Raw genomic sequence first — 20,617 nt, 5'->3', positions numbered from 1 at the left:
CTCCATTGTGGAGCATCTCGGTTCATTAAGTTTTATAATAATGGAAGAATGTGAACACAGTTCCCATCACTACCTTTCAGTGGACTCTCCATCATCCTGTGAGGACAGCTTGCCTCCCCCAGCCTGCTTCACTCCCGGAAAGCCTGAATCTTCCTCTTCCTCAGCTTCTTCTTGTCCATCCTCTTTCTTCTTTAGGGCCTGGACCGGCAGGAGAGAGAGCACAGACAGCAGCCCCATCATTACGGAGTTGCGTTGTGATAAACAGACTCCTGAAAACTCTGGACAGAGAACGGCAGTGTGGCTGTATGTGCAGCCATTAGGAAAATCACATTCAAATAAGGCGCAGCGCGGGGCATGTAGACACACTGGCCTTTTAACAAGCACACACACAAACACACAAACACAAAGGGGCACTTCTAACTCCCTTGGAGCCGAGAGGAAACACTACTATCTTTGTGCAGCTATGGCAACAGGTGCACCTGAGGCACAGTGACTAGCAGGGGCGATAGCTCCATCTTCTGAAAGATCAGCGGAAATGCAGCTCCAGCACCTTCTTAAGAGTTAAGTTACATGAGAGCAATTTGTGAATGATACTCACAGATTAGAAACATGAAATACCTCTAAACAGGCCTTTTAAACATCAAATTAAAAAGGACCCAACACACCAAAGTTTGAGACAGGGATTGAGGTTAATAACTGTGAGAAGACTGACTGTTTATAATGAGAACGAGCAGGCTTTACAGAAGCTAACAGCTCAAATAATCAAAATAAATTGGTGTGTTTGGCCTAAATCTTAGTTAAGAACAATTGATGGCGCTTGGGATGAAAGTCCTCATATAAACATTTGTAGTTTATTTGTATTTATTAAAATGTTTCTTTATGTTGAGTCTAACTTCATTACATACATTTACAGGCTAATTGTTTATATTTGATGTTTGCTTTTTAACAGTTTTTAAGATTAAATGTACTCTATTGACATGTTTAACCATCAAATAATTAGTTTGTCCATATTTATTAAAGAAAACTAAAAAGAAAATCAAGGATTAGTTTCAGAACTTGTATTCTAATTCCTTAGCTTGGTTTGTCATACTTAAACATAATTGTTGTACACATTTACACATTACTTTATGTTAGAGTAGTCTTAAGAAAAGATTAATGTTCATTTTATTTTCCATGACTCCACAAAATTCACCTTAATCTTATTGATAAATTAATGAGAGGGGAACATATTAATGTGGGTAAACATCTAAATCAAGTGTTTTCAAAGAACATACAGAGACTTTTCCTCATTAAACTAATCTGAGACAATTACTGAGGCTTAAGAACTTTCTTTGACTAAATGATCCTTACTGAATCTCACCGAGAGTGAGTTAGAGCAACTCAGCTCACACAGAGCAGTGAACCCGACAGCCACTGCTATCACACAGTTAAAGCTTAATCATGCAATAAATGGTTCGTGAAAGCCTAACAGGCATTGGGATAGCTCTTCAAGGCATGAGCCCAAAAAGAATCCCAAAGCGACTCGAGGAAACCAGTGCATGCAGAGCAGAAAGAAAACTAAGTGTTTATAATCAAAAATGTGGAATGTCTTCATTTACAGGAGTGGACAAACAAATATGAATACTGTGAAATAACTTAAATTGTTTGACACAGATAAACTATTTTTCCTCATATCTTGGTAGTGGTTGTTAAAAAAAAACGGTATAAATACATATCGTTTCATTTCATCAGTAATACATCACAGGTTTACTGTTTAGAAGAGTTAAAGAATAAGGATGTAGTACCCTTTTCACAGAGAAGGTAAGTGTGTGTGTGTGTGTGTGCGTGTGCGTGTGCGTGTGCGTGTGTGTGTGTGTGTGTGTGTAAAATCTAGGTGAAAAGGTTCAATTAAAAAGGTCAATAAAAGCACAAAACCTCATTGAGACAGGTGCTGAAGACCAAAATATCAACAATATCTGGCTCTACACGTGTTGCTGCAGAGCTTCACACTTTTATCTCGGCTCATAACAAATTAAACTTAGATTGTAACCTTCAGTCAATGATTTAATCAACGCAAATTCAACGCAAGCAGGTACAAAAGCAGTTAATAAGAATATTTATGTTAGTTCAAGCTTATATAATCCATGATGGAGTAATCAATGCAACACCTGCATTGCGACAAAGTGCCTCTAAAAAGTAATCACACAGCAGTAATAAATCAGATGGAGGTTATTAATTATGGGCTGGCAGTGGGCAGTAAATCAACACATTGCGTGTGTGAAAGCTCGGTTAGTGACACCGACCTGCTCAGCTGCTGATTCAGTTTTCCGCAGCGCCTCCTTTAATTTTCTGATCTCTGCATTCCTGTCCTCCAGCTCTCTCTCCAGTTTCTCCTTCTCCACTTCCTCCAGCCAGGCTCCGGGGGTGAGAGGAGCTCCGGCCGTCATCTGCTCCTCGTTCTCCTCCACCTCCTCTGTGGCGGACTGCGTCTGCATGGAGGCGCTCCTCTGGCAGGCACGCTTGTTGATTCGAGCCAGCTCAATCTTCTGTGCAAACTCCACGGACATCTGAACTATGGCCTGTCAGAAGAATATGGAGAGAGGTCTTAGGACTCTTTCTGATGTAGAGACAAAGAGATCTACAGTAGGAGTGCTGATACAGTGTTATTAACTATTCTGGGATCAAATGTTACATACCAATGAAAATACTAAGTCCTGTGACTTCCTCGTGTCATCCTTAATGTATATTTAACGCTTCATGTACACAAATGTTTTTATTGGTTGATGTTATTTTTAAAAATGACATTTAAAATAAACAAAACAAAAATATGTCTAGGGCTGCAGCTAACAATCATTTCCAATATTGATTATATTGTTGATTATCTCCTTCATTAATAGACACATTTTTAGGTCTATAGAACATCAGACAAAAGTGAGAGTTCATTGTTGACATCATGTTTTGTTTTGTCTGAACTGAAATCAACAAACCAAATATATAATATAAAAATAAAACCAGCAAAATGTCGGCATTTCTGGAAAACATGGCAGTTTATTTTGGTAAATCAATGATTGATTAATCTATTACTCATCTAAACCCCAACTGTTATCAATCAAACGTAATGCAATTGTCATCTGCTACAAGCTTTTTGCAAACTGACTAGACACACTAGGCTTTTATGTAATACAAGATGTATGGTCACTCACCTTGGCTACTTCCTCCTCCACTCTCTCCCAGTGTTGTCGGTCTTCCAGCCCGGCCGCCCCGAGGCTCTCACTGGAGCTCCCAGCTCCGTTTATACCGTTGAAATCGTTCCCTCCTCTCGCCTCTGTTTTCCTCTCCTTGTCTTTCTCTTCTCTCAGTCTCTCCAGCTCTCTGTTGTGCTGCTCTTTGAGAGCTGCTACTTCTTGGACATACTTGTGGTAGAGAGCTTTCCTCAGCGCCTGCAGCTGTGCTGTCAGGCCTGGAGACCTGACAGGCCAGCGCAGCTCCACACCTCCCTCCGACAGTTCCCCCTCACACAGGTCCTGCGAATTGTGAGGAAAAGTAAGTTAGAGAAGCTAATAGCAGCAGCTGCAGTGTGTTACAAAAAGGCAGATAACAAAATATGAACAGCAAAAGATCCCTAAAGGCTGATACAGAAATAAACGTGTCCTCTTCCCTGTTGCTAACCCCACCCGCATTTAGACCACTATTAAAACACCGCTTTGTTCTCTCTACCCCCCAGGATGATAACGAGATAAAGAGATGTCTTGCATCCCATTTCAGGCAGCCACATTTTCCCCAAACACAGTACCACTCTGTCTGGTGATGAATCCCTTTTTTGTCTGTTTAGCACTCGCCTCAGGCTTAACATCTCCAATCCAAATGTCTTAAAGTGCATCATGCGCAATTTCTTTCAGTTTCTCTCCTGCTCTCGCTCTTCCTGTGCTTCCGTCAATCTTTTTTCTCCTATCTTGGTGACTGATCTCTGCAGCGGCACGCGAGCTGTGGGAACTTTGAGGTTGGATAGAGGGAAGACCAACTAAACCACGATGGAAGTTGGAGTGACGTGAGCGAGAGAGATGGCTTAAATAGAGCGCAAAGCAGAGTCCTCCTTTCATTCGGCAGCAGAGACTACAGTACGTCGGATTGGTTCAGGAGTGATACGCTAAAACGGCAAGTTATGTAACGTACAACCCTTTAAATCGTTAAGATATAGGGCCACTCATGATCCTGCTTCTGGAACATAGCTGGGGAATTTAGAGCATGTTTCAGCCTAAAGGCAGCAACTGCCCCCTCACACCCAGCATGACTGTCATAGCGTCTTAAATTAATGCATGTTCACTTATCAGCTCGTAGTAAGATGTGATGCATGTGACATGGGAGATTCAGATGAGGGCAAAATGTAAAAACCAAACCTTTAGCTCATCTCCGTGCTCCTCCATCCTCTCTGAGCTGAAGTCTGGAGCACTGAGGGCAAAAAGAAAAAACAAGAAGTCAAAATTCATTGATCTGCAACCTTCGATAATAAAAAAAAAGTCTGATATTTTTCTTTATAGTTAATTGCCTAGTAGTGCTTAGATATACATATAAATGTACACTTTTTAAATGTTCCCATAAAAAAACATTTTTACCATTAAACATTTAGGTCTAAATATTCCTGTGTGACTCACATTTTGTAAATTGGGCTTAAAACCAAAACAACAACAAATATTAAATATAAATGTAAATGACATATAAAAGAAACAGAAGTGATTACAGAACTTGGATTGCCGGTAATGAATATTTTGTAATTAATCTGCTGATTATTTTCTCAATGGAAACAAAACTATAAAATCTTATTATAATTGTATTATAGCTTCCTAGAGTCCAGGCGTCTTTAAATCCCTTGTTGTGACCTACACTATAAAATCCAAAAGATGTTCAGTTCACTGTTTTGGTTTTCTCTTTTTTAAATGAATGAGAACATCTCTACTGGATTATCATAATAGTTGCAAAGTGATTTTCTCACAACTCATTGATTATTTGTTTGAGCTCTAGACATTACATATACAGTGCCCTTGACTACATAAATAATGTACTGTTTACTACAAATAATGTAAATGATTAAATTGCACATTGTTATGTTTGTTTAGAAATAATTAGCTTTCAACATGGCAGTAAGTCCCTGCCCTCCACTGTCTGATTTCATATCTGAAATCAGACAGTGGAGGGCAGCAACATCTCAGTTTTCATGGCGACTGCAGGACTGCTTCTTTGTATCTATGTGGCTTCGTTTGAAAATATATAAGATATCAGCTGTGCATTAAACATGGGCTTCCATAAGACAAGATACTTGTGCTTAGTAAAAAAGTATATTCTCTTGTTCTGTAATAACATCCCAAATTCAGTCATCGTACTGTATATGAAATTGCCATTAGTGTTTCCTATGTTTAACATTTATTTCTTAATAATATGTGTACTGGATCATTATCTATGCACGTAGCGACTGATGTACATTTACATTGCCTTGTCTGAATACATACAAATAATGTATCAGTGTTGAAATTGTGTTTTCAGTGTGGTCACCTGTGCTACAGTACATTGTATCCATGAGGAAGAGCTTACCCACAGTAATATGGTTTGGTTTGGAAATATAAAAGTTATGCATTTACCCGTTGGTCACAGTTATGACCTATTATTAAAAGGATTATAGTTCTATTTGTAGAGCTTAAGTACTTCAGAAACCTCATATAATTCAACACACTGAGTGATGTCTGCTTAAAAAAGTCACATTCATTTTGTTTTCCACACAGCACATGCCTCAGGAAGCCATTTGCAGTGGCTGAAATGTTCTTTTATATGTTAGAGATATTAAGTTAATATTTAGAGAAGGTCTCATTATGTTGAGAATTATCTTTATAATGACTGGATCTTTTATATTAATCTTCAGATTGGCTTCCATAAGACAAGATACTTGAGCTTATTAAAAAGTGTATTCTCTTGTTCTGTAATAACATCCCAAATGCAGTCATTGTATATCAAATCCCCATTAGGGTTTCCTATGTTTAACACTTATTTCTTAATAATACGTATCATTATCTATGCAAGGAGTGACTGTTGTACATGAACATTGCCTTGTCTGAATACATAAGAATAATGTATCAGTGTTGGCATTGTGTTTTCCCAGTGTGTTCACCTGTGGGGTGTCTGCGTGCCGGAGACCTCCTGCAGGCGCTGCTGCAGCATGAAGAGCTCGGTGGCGTAGCGCTCCTCGCTCTCCGCAGCCTGCTGCTGGTAGTGAGCTCGGAGACGCTCCAGCTCCTGTCTGTGACTCTCCTCCAGCTGGAGCTGCTTCTGCTGCTCCTCGGCCTTCAACCTCTGCACTTCCTGTACTGTGAGGGAGGTCGATGCTGCACCAGCTCGCTCCTCCAGATCTGAGCGAGAGAGAGAGAGAGAGAGAGGAGGAAATGTGAAGTTTATTACAGTACGCCTCAACCGGAAAGCATAAAGGATTCAAATCAATTAGATGAAACGTTAATGTTCTTTCTGGGAAAAATGGGTCACTGTAGTCACAAATAAGAGAATGTGATACAAAGTGAATGGATAAAAAGGCACAATGCAACAAAAAGTGTGCACCTCTTTGGAAAGAAGAGGAAAATCAGGTTAGCATTTTAATTAAAATATATAGATTGAGGCTTGGGCGCTTTGATAATTCATACCACTAGAAATCTGGCCCAAATAGCTGCTATTCACTCATTATCATCAGCATCAATTCATGCTTGAAACTCTTTAAAATGGCGCTAAATATAACTGGAATTAATTTATCTAGCTGTGCTTAGGTAGAAGTGTATTGTATTGAACAGATAGGGTCGAGTATCGTTTAGTAATGAAAACCTTAATTAAGGTTATTATGAATTATGATTTGCTTAAATGATAGAAAATAGTCTGTGTTTTGCTACATAATTGTGCCTGTTTTTTTGTAATGAAGCTCTTTTTTTCACATCTGTGTTGGGACTCAAGTGACCTGACATTAGAGCGTGACATGCTTGCTTTTCCTTTTCCGCTACAGAGGATAAGTCTATGTTTACCTTTCTTTGTGGAGGGGCTTGAGCTGGAAACTTGCCCACGAAGGTCAGAGATCTGCTTCTCGCTGCTGCTCTTCAGTTCATCATATGCCACTTGAAGCCCCGTCATCTAGGAGACCGGCAGAGATGTTAGTGTGTTTCTGATAGCGCTGTTACCATCCATGTTCCTCAAACGTGTTTACAATGTGTGCCAATCACATATATAGTTATCTTTTTATATACAGATAGGAAGTAATACAGTACAATACATGAATCAATATGTGCAGATCAAACTGCTTCTTTTGAATCTCACTGCCAATTACAATTCATAAATAAACAGAAACTGTTTGAGTGTAATCCAAACATTAAAAAATCGCAGCCCCATTTCATTTTGCAATGTATTGGGAAAAATCTCAAAAATCTCAAAAATCAAGCAATGGCATAAAATGGCGTATCTTTGAGAATACTTTGTTTTGCTAATCTCAGAGAAAATCAACATACTAAAAACCTGCAAAGCATAAGGCTGTATTTTCGTATTGGGGCACAGTTTATGACTTCAGGAAGATGTGTGTTGTTACCTTGTTCCCTTCAGCTCTCAGCTGATCCTGGAGCTGTGACAGTCGATGATGCTCCTGCTCAATCCTCTCCCTCGCCTGCTGAAGACCTCTGTAGAGCTCTATAGAAGACAAAGCCATTTAAAACAATGTTTATTTTTAAAGACTAGATAACATTTCACATATTTTAATTAAGGAATTGGATGATTTATAATATGGTTTTATTAAACAGATGAATTTAAAGCACTTGGTAGGTATAGAGCCAACTTAATATTCCACAATGCACAATATTGTGTTGTATTATCTCAAGTACTTTATAATTGTACTTCTTTAAGAGAAAAATTACCTCTGGCCTCCTGAACAACGGAGGTGGATTCACTAGTTTCCGGTCTTTCCACTGAAGAGGGCGTCTGGCTTTCTGTAGCAACACTCTCCAAAACCTCTTCACCAAACATCTTCCCAAAACTCTGAACACAGAACAGACAAAAAGGTGAACAGCTGTGGTAACCTGGCAACACATAATAATAACATTTATTCACAAAACAATAGATCTACAAAAGAAATTACCTGAATGATCTCACTGCATTCTTCTGACACAGCTTGTAACATGCTGTGGTATTTAAAGATCTTTGGCTCATCTGGAAAAAACATAGAATATTTACATTTAAATTGTTTATACGGTTCACACACAGCCTAACAACACACACAGTACACAAACAATTATAGATCCACCTGTGCTGATCCATCGTGAATGATAAATCAAAAGCACTGCCTTGCCACAAACACAAACACACACAAAAGAGACCGTCTACACGTCTGCTCACCCTCTCCATTATCTCTCAGGTTCTGCAGTTTCAGCTCCAGAGTGTGTGTGCGGTGCTCCGAGTCCTCCTGCTGCAGCTCGATCTGCGCGGCGTGGATCTGAGACAGGCTGAGGCGCTGGGCCTCCATCTGCAGCCGGCACTCCCCCTGAACACAGGAAGACATCATCACATTAACACACAGAGGAACATGCCTTTTTTCTACATACATTTTGTCATATTCCAGTGCTTGTTTTTTTATTCCTCTAACTGTTTTAGTAGATAAAAAAATGACACTTTTTGAAAAATATGCCTGGAACATTACACACAATTTGTAAAAAGCTAAATATAGATATCATTTATAATTCATTACTAATTACATTTTGCAGTGTGCTATATTAGTGGAGTTATATGATTAATTAACACAATTCCAACTTCAACAATCCTATTTTTATGACAGAGCAGCAGCACGAGCCATCTGTGTTCGGGATGAGAGGTCGGCTATTATCCCTTCTGTAACCGGGAACAAAAGGCAAACAGCGAGGCCTCTTCCTCTAATTATGCCTTAGCACAAATTCATTAGGGTTACAATTATGAAATTGTGATTCTGTTACCTTTGATGTCGGATGCTTTTTGTAAAGTGCACTCTACATTTTAATTAGGCTGTATTTACAACGCTTTGTCATGATACAATCTCCCCATCCGTGCTACATCTGACACTGAAGTGGTGAGAGTCCTTTTCAAACCGGCAACAGCTCTGATGTTGCTGCTTAAAACTGGCAGAGAAGAGACGCTCGGCGCCTCACAGACTGCAGCTGCATTATGATGTGCCGCTGCTACACAAAAACACAGCCACTTTGGAGAACATTTAAAAATGAAATATAACTAGAGAGAGGAAATCACTATAACCTGCAAAAGCTCCTGCAAGAGCCACTTGTACAAATTGGTGTTGTTTAGTACTTATGTATGCCTCTATCTACAGGGTAAACACTCATATTTACATAATTATAGTGCCCTTATTTGAATGACTTTTGACTGCGTATCACATAAATAACCTTTAATAAAATATGTTATTAAAATACACTTAAGGCAAAATTGATATTTCTGTTTCCCAAATTAGTTAGACTTAATTGTCATATTTTGGCACGACAAAGTTGTTGCCAGGGAATCTCTCACAGAGACAGCTGCCTCAGGGCGCTGTCAAGGTTCACCCTCCATACACCAGACTGAGTTTCATCACTGACTGCTTTGATTCAGAAATGTTTTATTATTTTATTGTCAAAAATATTAATATTCAGGTCTCTGCTCTGATAACACTTAGTTGCTTCAAATCGTCTAATGCTGCTTCTTACATAGCTACATTTGTTTTATTCTTGTCTAAAGTTCAACTTTAGCAAATATTAAGTAGGAGATTTTTAGGATAAGATCAATAAAATGTGCTTGCGTGAAGCCCTCGAGTGTGTGCTGTAAGAAAACCTTTTTATTGACCTTTACACCAAACGGTATGATGTTTCAAAGGGACAGTGACAAGCAAAGGGCAGGATGTGAGTTTAGGTGACATTTACATGCTCAGTAGTCTCTTGTTCTTCCTCTGCTTCCTGACACGCATCAGGCTCCGTGTGCTGACCCGTCCCATGTCTGCTCACCTACACAAGCAAGCAGAAGGAAATACACTGTTACATTATATCCTCAAAAAAAATGCAGACAAAAATGACATTGATGATGTCAAGGTGCACTGCGATGAAACACTTCCTGAGGGGGAGCAGAAAATAAAGAAATCATTGTATAATCGAATGATCCAGTATATGTATAGAACTCTACATCGCATTCACATATTAGGAGTAATGTTTATCAAGTATAATAACTGCTTTTAAAGTTAATCTGTGTATGTTTGCGTGAACACAAATCCTCATTAAAAAAATAAGTCCCCTTTTTGATTGCATTGATAATGAAAAGTAAAATTAATTCCCATATTTGAAAACAAAGCACTTTATAAATGATAATTTGTGTCTGGAACCTTCGTTTATTTGGAAACTATTGCCCTGCCGGTGTTAAAAATGGTGTTCATTATCACACAATAGTCTGGTGAATAAAATGTAATTTCCACATTGCATTAAGCATTAGAGGCAACAATTACAACTAGTTTTAAAGACTTAATTGGAAACTGACAACTAACTGAGGATAGCTACTGCCAAATGTCTTTATTTTACAGCCATTACGTTATGCATTTCATTCAAATGATACGTAGAAATTAAATGTCTGGACCATTTGCAATGTTACAGGTGATAAAAACAATATGAAACACATGAAATGGCAGACCGACACTGTACTGTATCCTTTTGTCTGGTGTAAATGAGACACATCTTGAAGTGACACTGACACAGAAGTGACGGAGGTAAAAATCAATTCTCACCTCAAAACCTTTCACTCCCTGCAGGACGGAAAGAAACTACAATGTACATATTTTTTTCAATGTCAAATAATGTAACGCCGAATACCGAGGGTGACCGTTTTCTTTTGTTTGGTTTTCAGATCTTTTTCGAAAGCAACATAATATTCAGTTTGAGGAGAAGCCGAATCGAAGGATTACAAATATTGTATAGTGTTCCTTTCAAAGTAGAAATGAGCAGAATATCGATGAAGTCTTGGCACTGTTGTGTGCAGGCTGAAATGTGTGCGCATGTTTTTCTTCTCCATTATTCTTCCCACAGTTGCACACAACAAAAGGTCTCCGAATGGTTTGCATGAACTTAAAAACATAAGGCTATCTTTAACACCACAGTATGACTGTGCTGCTGAATGCTACCTAGGAGAGCAAGGCTGCAGACACTCAGGCAGTATGCAATCATGACCGTTAGTCACTGGAGAGAAAACATGTCCGAGCTGAAACCCCTCAGTCATACTCTCTTTTTGTGAGAGATTTATATGGCTATGAATGCTATTCCCACATCTTTGATGAAATATCACAGCATTAATTGTGAATGTGATATCAGTTTGAACTATTCATCCTTTGTAGAGCTCAGTTTCTGAAAAGCCTTTTAACCCCTCACTCAAACATGTCATTTAGAAGAAGGCAGCGTTGCAGTGGAAGCATTTGAGTGCGTGCTTACCCGTGTGGTGCCTCCGTCTCCCTGATGTCCGTCAGTGGAGTCCTCTTTACCGGCCCTCTCTCGTGAACATGGCACAACCTGGCTCTCCATTTGAGGCTGCATCTCCTGCTCTGCAGCACTTGTTGCTCCCTCTTCCTCCAGCACTGCCTCCTCCTCCCCCTCCCTTTGCTTTTCTTCTCTGCAGTCTGTGCCGGCGCTTCCCAGTTTGCGCTCCTGCTTCGACTTCTGCCGTCTCTTGCGCCTGTTTGACCCTGAGGCGGTGGGCTTCAGCGGCAAGGATGGTCCCGCAACAGGTCCCTCCCCTACTGACTGGACCGCTGCTGGAGAAGGAGCAAGTGAAAGGTTCTGGATCTCAAAGGTCGGTTTGACGCCGTCTCTCTCGGATTCAGCTGCCCGTAAGAGAGACTGAAGAGCTTTCATCTCTTCTTGCATAGATTGAATCTTAAGGTGATGATCCTCAGAAGACACTGGCTCATCAGCTTGTCCTGCACGCTGGAGCTTAGCTTTTCCCTGCCCCCTTGTTTGCTTTCTTATCATTTCCTTTCTCTTTTCTAGCTCTTTCCCCAGGTTTTCACTCTGCGCAATGACTTTCACATTTTCTTGTCTTACTTTGAGCAGATCTTTCTCCAGCTGTGTCACTTTGCTCGCTGTAAACATCAGTTTCTCTGTCACTTCGGAAAGCCTTGCAGCCAGGCTCTCCTTCTCACTCAAAGTAACATTAAGCTTCTCCATTAACTCAGTAGTATCTTTCTCTATTACAGCTTGTTCCCATCTATCTGTATTCGCTGCGCCCCTTTTGCTGCTGCTCTCCTTCAGCTCGCCAATCTGTGACTGAAGGCTGGAGATTTTAGCCTCAAACTCAAGTGTCTCCTTCAGAGTCCTCTCTTCTAGCTGCGTTTTCGCTTCAATCAGACATGTGTACTCCTCCTTCAGCTCCTGATAGTTTACCTCAAAATTCTTCTCGGCAAAAGAGAAAGTCGTCCTCTGTTTTTCAATTTCCTCAGTAAACTGAACTACTTGTTGCTGTTTTTGATTATTCTCTGCTGTGAGTGTCTCAATTGTCAGATGTTTGGAGTCACACTCTTCTTTCAAAGTGTGATTAGATTCTGTCAATGTCTCTTTTTCCGATTCCTGATCTTTCCATTTGTTTTCCCAACAACGTTCCTTTCCTCTCGTTTGGTTTTCAAGCAGCTCGGTTTTCTTTAGCAATGACTGAATTTCATTTCCCATACGAACTCGTTCTTCTCCTCCCTTTCTCAGCTCCTCGATCTCTACCTGAAGTTCTTGAAGCTGCTGGACAAGCTTGTCTGCTTTGGAGCTGTGCAAAGCCATCTTCAGATCTTCCTTCAGTCCAAGGATTTGGTGGAAAAGCTCATCCCGCTCTGTGGCAAAACTTGACCTCTCTCGTCGTAACAGATGCAGTTCTTCTTCATAACCCTTGCGCAGGTCGTCCAGTGCTTTCTCGTGTTTGATAGCAGCTTCGTTGAGAAGGTTCTCCGTGTTTAGGAAGCCCTCCCTTTGCAAATCCTCCTTAAGCATGGTGAGCTCTTCCTCATGGCTGAACAGAAGCTGAGTCCTCAGTCGCTCCAGCTCCGACTCCTGTGACTCGGCCATGCGGTCCAGCACAGCAACTTTCTCTCTCTCCAGCATATCCAACTTGATTTTGTAATTGGTTGTTTCCGATTCATGTTTTATTTCTGCTTCCTCAGCCGCTTCCTGAGCAGCATCCAGTTCGCGGTTAAGATTGTCGATTTGTTCCTGGAGGCGCTGCAGTTCACCTGGATGGCTTTCCTGAGAGATAAGGCTTTTGGAGACCTGCTCCACTTGTTCTTTAGCAGAACGTAGATCTCGGAGGAGACCGTCCACCTTGGCCTGCAGGTTGAACTTCTCTTGGGTGACTTGGCTTAGCTCATGTCTGACGTTGTCTTGCATTGCTTGGGATTGCTGTAATGTCTCTTGAAGCTCACTAGTCTTAGCATTGAGTGTTTCCACCTCAATGCTAACAGTGGAGCTTTGAGACAGCTGTTGAGATTTCAGAAGCTCCAGCTCAGCACGATGTTGCTCGACCATTTGCTCCACTTTCGCTGCATGCTGCAAATGAACCGCCTGCTTCATCTGGACTATTTGCTCGCCGTACATCTCATCCAACTCTGCCCTGAGAATGTCGAGGTTCCTCGCATTCTCTTCCTGCATTTGTTGGATTGTGTCACCCTCCGACAGGCTACCTCGGTGATTACGCTTCTGCAGATCCTCCACTGTGCCCATGAGCTGCATTATTTCGTTAGATGACATTCGCTCTTTCTGTCTGGAGGTTGCAAGTTCACCCTTAAAGCTTTCTAACTCAATCCGATCTTTCTCCCAGTCTAATTTACATCCCTCCATTTCGCTTTTACAGCTTTCTAACTCAATCCGATCTTTCTCCCAGTCTAATTTACATCCCTCCATTTCGCTTTTACAGCTTTCTAACTCAATCCGATCTTTCTCCCAGTCTAATTTACATCCCTCCATTTCGCTTTTACAGCTTTCTAACTCCACACGGTCTTTCTCCCATTCTAATTGACATCTTTCTATTTCGCTTTTACAGCTTTCTAAGCCTGCCTTGTTGTTCTCCAGCTCATCCATGCATCTTTCAAACTCTGCCTCTTTTGCAGCCATTCGCTGTTTGAGGTCACACAGATGTTTTTCAGAGGACTCGAGCTCATCCTCGAGCTGGGTGAGAGAGTAGTCGCGTTCGGAAATGACTCGCTCGTGCTCTGCTATGATCAGGTCTTTCTCTGAAGGGCCTATAATATTGTCATCAGTAGTCCGTGCCACATGAACAAGCTCCTCTCTGAGCAGGGTCAATGACCGCTCCTGCTCTGTGATTATTGCCGTTAATTCAGTTTTCTCTTTCAGCGTTTGTGCAAAAGACTTCTCTACCGTCCTTATCTCTGTCAGCGACTGCTCCTGACTCATAATAACTTTGTCTTGTTCAGCAATAAGCAGGTCCTTTTCATTTATTCTTTGTATGAATGATTCTTCTGATCTTCTCCCCAACTGCAAAGAAAAAAATCTCATTTAAGCAGGGGCAACCTGGAGAACATACTGTGTAACCACTTGGATTTACATGTCTAAAAGATGGCTGCAGCTTCACATTAGGCATCTTACCGTCTTCATCTCTCTGAGTTTGAGCTGGAGCTCCTCCAGCTGTGGCTGGTATTGCATGAGCTGCTGCCTGGCCTGCAGAAGATCAGCTGCTGTGCTGCTGTGGCTCGTGTTCCTCAGAGTCTCGCCCGCCTGAAGCTGAGATTTTCCCACAAACAAATTTGTTTTCAATGAAAACATGGACTACAAGGAGTAGAACAAAAATAATAATAGTGTAATGACATGTAGTGGCTAGGGAATATAGGACTGAATAGCGAATATAACATAGTAGTTTATACTTAAAACATTCCCACCTGCTGGAACTGAATATGTAGTTTTTGGCTTTGCTCCGTCAGTTCCAGGAATTCTTTCATGGTCTCGTCTTTCTCCTCACGAGCCTGCTGGAGGTTAGCTGTGAGCTGCGTGATGATGCCATCTCGCTGCTTCAGAGCCGCCTCAAAGTCCTGAAGCTAGAAAGGTAAAATGCAACTGAGTAAAATCACTTTACAGACAGCTTTCACGATGCTACCGAGCAGAGAAAGGATTAAGCATCAGAAAAAACCTTCTGGGCTTTCTGATGGAGGAATAAACAAGTTCTCGCCATTTAATTGTAGACAGTGAGAGCTACAGATGGAATTGCAGTATGACAAATAATTGGAAATGGATGACAGGTGACCATTTGTTATTCAAAACCAAATGCAAGATGTGTTCGTGTGAAAATACTCGTTGATTTTCACAACAACAACGACGGGTAATGAATGTACCTGCTGTATTCCCTCTGTGCCAAAGGCAGATCTGATATCTTCAAGCTCTCGACTCAGCTCCTCCACTGCCTGGGTCTTTGCGGCTAGTTCCTCTTCCATCGTTCCTCCCTTTGTCACCTGTCGCAGGGGCTCCACCTCCTCCTGAGTAGGAAAATGTGCTCTTTTTACAGGGTTTTGGTAAAGCCATTAGGAATGAGCTTAGCAATTATTCGCCACCGTAAAGCAACAGCAGTTAGTTACAAGAGCCACATGAAAGTGCAATAAATGTGTTAATGGTTTTCTCTGCTAAGGATTGCTTTACAGATACGGATCAAAATGCATCTCCAATAACCCAAGGCAGTTTAGGCAAAGTCTTTGTTAGTACTATAAGCGTGAGTTAAGGCCTGCAAGAAAAACAATTCAACTAAATATCTGAAATTGCACATTATACTGTTTAAAAAAAACAAGAGATGTCGTAGGTTTAGCAAAGTTATCACACTTTCAATTTAAAATCGAAAGGCATTTGCATTGGTGCTGAATACTTATCATTTAAGCAGTAATTAAATGTCTCATCCCACACCAAGTGATTTCATTTGAATAATTTTGAGGATAAAAAAAACAGCGCCGCTCACCTGGTATCAGGTTTGGCTGTTTTGGTGTTGGAGCTAAAGACTATCAGACGTAATGAAAAATATGAAATACATTTGCACTGTGAAATCTGTGCAAAAATATTTTTTTAAGTGAGCTTTCAGACAGAGACCTTCTTGAAGGCAAGAAAAGCTAATTCATGCAGCAGTACCAAAAGTTAGGGTGACTTGATCAGCCTTAACACAGAACACTTGTGTGGCTAAACATCAAGGGAACTGTAGTCCTGTGATGATGGACTTCATGTTTAAGACACAGTGTCTTTAGGGACAGTCAAGAAACACTAAGCATATCGAATATATACAATTCACAATATGTGATAGAATATGCAACAATAGAGATAAATGCTGCAGCCCTCATACAGAGAGGATTGGATTTTAGATTATTTATAGCAAAACACACAAGTCAAAATCCTCACTAAGACACAGTTACAATGTTCCTAAAGAGTGGATCAATATGGGTTTCATTTTGCATATTTCAATGAAACATATGAAGTTATGGTAACACTTTTATATTATAAGAATAGTTCAGTTTATAAATAACTTCTGACATTATTATCTTTCTTAACATGTCAGTGTAATTCAAACTGCAGCTGGCATGTCATTTTGCTCCCCAACCATCCCACCTTTATTGATTAGCACCTCCTTGGTGTCCCTCCCCTGTTCAAGTATACCATCAGTGTATCTAAAGAGAGCAGCTCTTTATAAACCCCCCCCCCCCCCATGTGCTCTCTCCTTCAAACTCTTCACAGTCCTTTTTTCATCTCTTCTTCCATTTCACTGTCCTCCAGTTTTCACAAATAATTTACACTTCTAAAATGTCACACTGCCCTGTTCGATCCTAAACTGCTCAGCCATTAGTGCTTTAAAAATTGTCATTCATAACATAGGAAGATTTTTTACTTCTCTTCCCTACGATACAGCTTGCAAATTCTTATCACACATAAGGTTATGGTTTAGTGAGTACAGCAGTAAACAGGCTTGGTTAGTGGGTTATAGGAAATCTTGCAGAGGACTAAAGTGTAAGCAAACAGACAGTTACATCCAGCAGCCGAAAGCCGAGCCAAAAGAGCTGCTTGATCAGATTACTGTACCCAGACAAAATCCTTCGAAGACATCATTAGGCTCTCTGTCATCTCCTCATGGCACCCATTCACCTGTTAATTCACAACGCTGTCAGCCTTTAAGGTATAGGAGCTGTGACGGACAAGTCCACATTGTTTCCAAAGTCTTAATTGGAATTAAGAATTGTCTTTGATTACAGATGCTCTTAAGATGTTCTTCATTTTTTACAATAGTTTATAGAAGTACCAGAAGGGAAAACGTTTCACCTATTTTCTGGAATATAAGTGGCTGGGTCTGTGGTTGGATTTCTGTGATTTATCCACCAAAGGCATACCAGCATGGGATATGTTATAACCTACCTAGTAGTCTGAATGTGTGGATGTGTACTGGAAGACTACAGTATTCAACAAAGGTCTACCTGGCTAATAAGCTGTACAAATATGAACTTCCACAAAATCAACAACAGCAGGTATTGTGAAGGAGGTTAAAAAGACACTCAAATATCATATCAAATGATCCCCCAGCCCTAATTTGAAGTTAAGGGGGGGGGGGGTTTGTCTCACGGTATGATGATACATTTTTTCAGAACGGTCCTCTCACCTCTGAAGAATAATCTTCGGCCGTCGTGGACACTTCACTCTCCGGCTGCAACAGAGGAGATAAAGACAATATAATCAGTACTGAATTTTAAAAAACGAACAAATAGTAATGATAAATGTTGAATAAAATAATAAAATACGAGCCACGTAAAAGTGATTTCAATCTGTTCACAGGAAACTTAAGCAGTAGTAGTAAATGACAGACAAAGCATTCACAATTGAGCATAAACAAAGTCAAATAAACAGTAAACGTTTTAAATATGTGTAATATTTTATTGTGAAATTAAAACCGGACTATGTAGTGATTACAGTTTCAAGAAATCTTCCACAAAACACACATGATAAAATGTTAAATCTGAACAGTTTGATAAACACTGCCTGCATGATGTCCTATTTCTGTGGGCACTCAGCATTAACACATATCCACGAGCGGAGAAAGGGAGAGTTTTACTTGGAATTGATTGGAGATCTTAGAGATCGTAGAGAAACGTGCACGGAGAACAGAACACGTGAACACAATGTCAAAAGCTCATTGAACGAGAGCGTGAAGCTTCCTTGCCGCTGTCTAAGGCGTCCTCTCTGACTCAACACTCAGCACACTTATATTTGTAATTACTTGAGCTGTGAAAGACTTTGATGTTGTTATGTTTCCACAGCAACCGCTTCCTGCTGACAGAAAGCAGCGTCACTGACAAACCTCGAACCTGTTAGTCTGGGATCAGACCGATGTAAAAAGGCATAAAGCATTTCACACAGACCCCACTGTGTGTATGGCTCAGTCTGTTAAGTTGTTAGTGTTACATAATACATCTCAGTGCTCTATGTTCCACAGCCTTTTATAACAGAGAGGATTGTGGGTCGATTCCAAGGTAAAAAAAACGTTCTGTGCAACACATCATTCATAGATTAAATTAACCTTAAGGTCTGTAGAAAAAGTGTTGCAAGGCCACAGGAATTGGTCGCACAGGCCGACGCATCTCATCCTGTTTAAAGGCAATTGTTTGTTTCCATGGCAACTGGAAGTTTAGTGGGCATGTACCGCATCAAGTGTACAGCGGGTCCAGAGCGGCTGCACAGCGGTGATAAAAGAGACTGAGAGGAAAAAGTGTAAGAGCCCTCAGATATGTGCACATTTTTTTCTAAACTGTTTTTGAATAGCTTATTTCCAATTAAATATGTATTTATCAGAGCCATTGTTGAGACTACTGAATGAAATGTGTTGCAGGTTATAAGGTCAGGTATGTTTGTAAAGCTTACAGACCAAATAATAACTATGCTCTTAAAAGCTTTCGATGTCGACAAAGAATATTAGACTGACTGACCATTTGTTGCATTATGAAAGCGGGCTTGGCTTGCATGAGACACGGTAGCATTTGTGGATATTTAATGAATTTGTAGAAGCCTCAACATAAAATGTCATCCCTTTAAAGTTTCAAACAGCATGCCTGATGAAAGTATTGGTCTGTAGTGTATTAAGCAAACTAAAAACTAAGAAGTTTAAAAGAACAACAAATCAGCACTGCACCAACATTTAAAATTGAAAATATTCCATAGGGAAATCTTGTCTCTCAGCACAGTAGTCGAGTTTTAATCATCAAGTACTGTTTTTAAACATCATATAATTAAGTATAAAACTAATCATTGACAAATTAAACCAGATGCATGCTGCAGAAAAAGTATTTAACACGTTGAAAAGTCCAATCTATACTGTTGGGATACAAAGTTTCAAATACGAAATGCAGGCTCTCAGTTATAAGATTGTTTTGTGCATTTTAGTCTAATTATGAGAATTCATTATTACCAATCATTTTATAAAAAGGTTGCTGCTAAAAAAAATTAATTAAGAAAATCTGTAATTCGGTATTAATTAGAGGGAAATTAAGCTAAGGGCTCAATTAAAAGCAAAGTAATTATTAATGAATTATGGTTTTGTTATTGGAAATGTTATTCTTGTGTGTGCTTGACTACAAAAAATGTCATTTAGAAATGTTCTTTCTATGAAGTGGTAAAGGTCTCATTCATTAGTTACTTTTAAATGTTGGTTTTTGAGTTAAGCTGTGTGACTCAGAAAAGCAAGACATCTCCAGCTGAATCTTTTCATTAAAGAAAACACTGAATTATACAATTCTGAAGAAATTAGGAAACAATTCATTTTCCTGCCTAAATTCCTACATCGCTGCCCGGTGCTCTCAGTGGGACCGGTTGTCATGACAGCTACGGCGGCTCATTTGGCTCCAGGAGACAAACAAAACTCTGGAGAGGACGATGATCATTTTAACAAAGATCTATCACTGCTTGTGTTTCTCTCATGGGCTCTTTTACAGTCAGTGCATGTTAATGATGAAAGACCGAAGCCTTAAAATGCCTTGTGTTGAAAGGCTTTCTTGGTGCAGGAGGAGCACAGACTACATCAGACTGCAGCATTAGAGACACAGGAAACACACTCGGAGGAACGCTCATGTTTAAAAAGGCTTCAAATGTGTCCTTTCACTGGAGACAGTTAATGACAGATTCATGAATAAACATTATTCATATTTTATGAAATTGTTTGTGACAGAGAAATATGCTAGTGCTGTTTCAAAGCACACAGACAGTGAACCTTCAGATTTGAAACACCAGAGTCTTAGCAGGGATCTTCTGCTGACTGATTCTTGGTGTTACTTGATTTTTTAATTAGCATTAAAAATGAATGAGCTGATCATTTTATAGTTAATTCCATAAAATAAACATTGTTAGAAGATGTGTTTTACAATATTTTAGACCAGTAGATTACTTTGGACACTTTAATATGTCAGCACCAAGAATGGTGTTTTGTATAATTCAGGATGCAACAGTGAGTTCTTAGTTTAATAATTGAAGGCTAACTTGTTTGAGCATTTTAGGTAACTATAATCTCATCTCAAAATAAATGAACACATTTTTCAAGACTACTACACCTTCCCATTTCATGCATTACAACATTTTATGATTACATT

At 39.9% G+C, this 20,617-nt stretch overlaps 1 protein-coding gene across 4 annotated transcripts in view; it reads right to left on the bottom strand.

Annotated features, from left to right (window-relative positions):
• LOC117477710 (A-kinase anchor protein 9-like) overlaps positions 1-20,617 on the bottom strand; it is a 59,461-nt gene that overhangs the window by 30,356 nt on the left and 8,488 nt on the right. For 3 of the 4 annotated variants that reach the window (XM_034124429.1, XM_034124430.1, XM_034124433.1), the window contains exons 3-19: positions 17,644-17,688; positions 17,073-17,135; positions 15,356-15,496; positions 14,906-15,061; positions 14,616-14,750; positions 11,469-14,504; positions 9,924-10,004; positions 8,383-8,527; positions 8,126-8,196; positions 7,905-8,025; positions 7,583-7,680; positions 7,029-7,134; positions 6,137-6,374; positions 4,377-4,428; positions 3,183-3,503; positions 2,283-2,558; positions 74-198 (exon numbers count right to left, since the gene is read on the bottom strand). In XM_034124429.1, the coding sequence (XP_033980320.1) occupies positions 74-198; positions 2,283-2,558; positions 3,183-3,503; positions 4,377-4,428; positions 6,137-6,374; positions 7,029-7,134; positions 7,583-7,680; positions 7,905-8,025; positions 8,126-8,196; positions 8,383-8,527; positions 9,924-10,004; positions 11,469-14,504; positions 14,616-14,750; positions 14,906-15,061; positions 15,356-15,496; positions 17,073-17,135; positions 17,644-17,688 (5,210 nt within the window). The remainder of the gene's footprint in view (positions 1-73; positions 199-2,282; positions 2,559-3,182; positions 3,504-4,376; positions 4,429-6,136; positions 6,375-7,028; positions 7,135-7,582; positions 7,681-7,904; positions 8,026-8,125; positions 8,197-8,382; positions 8,528-9,923; positions 10,005-11,468; positions 14,505-14,615; positions 14,751-14,905; positions 15,062-15,355; positions 15,497-17,072; positions 17,136-17,643; positions 17,689-20,617) is intronic. The other variant, XM_034124431.1, reaches the window with a different exon arrangement.

This window comes from Trematomus bernacchii, unplaced genomic scaffold (genome assembly GCF_902827165.1).
Source record: "Trematomus bernacchii unplaced genomic scaffold, fTreBer1.1, whole genome shotgun sequence".
Taxonomy (NCBI): domain Eukaryota; kingdom Metazoa; phylum Chordata; class Actinopteri; order Perciformes; family Nototheniidae; genus Trematomus; species Trematomus bernacchii.
Note: the sequence above shows the minus strand (reverse complement) of the source record. Positions and strands in the feature narration are given on the sequence as shown.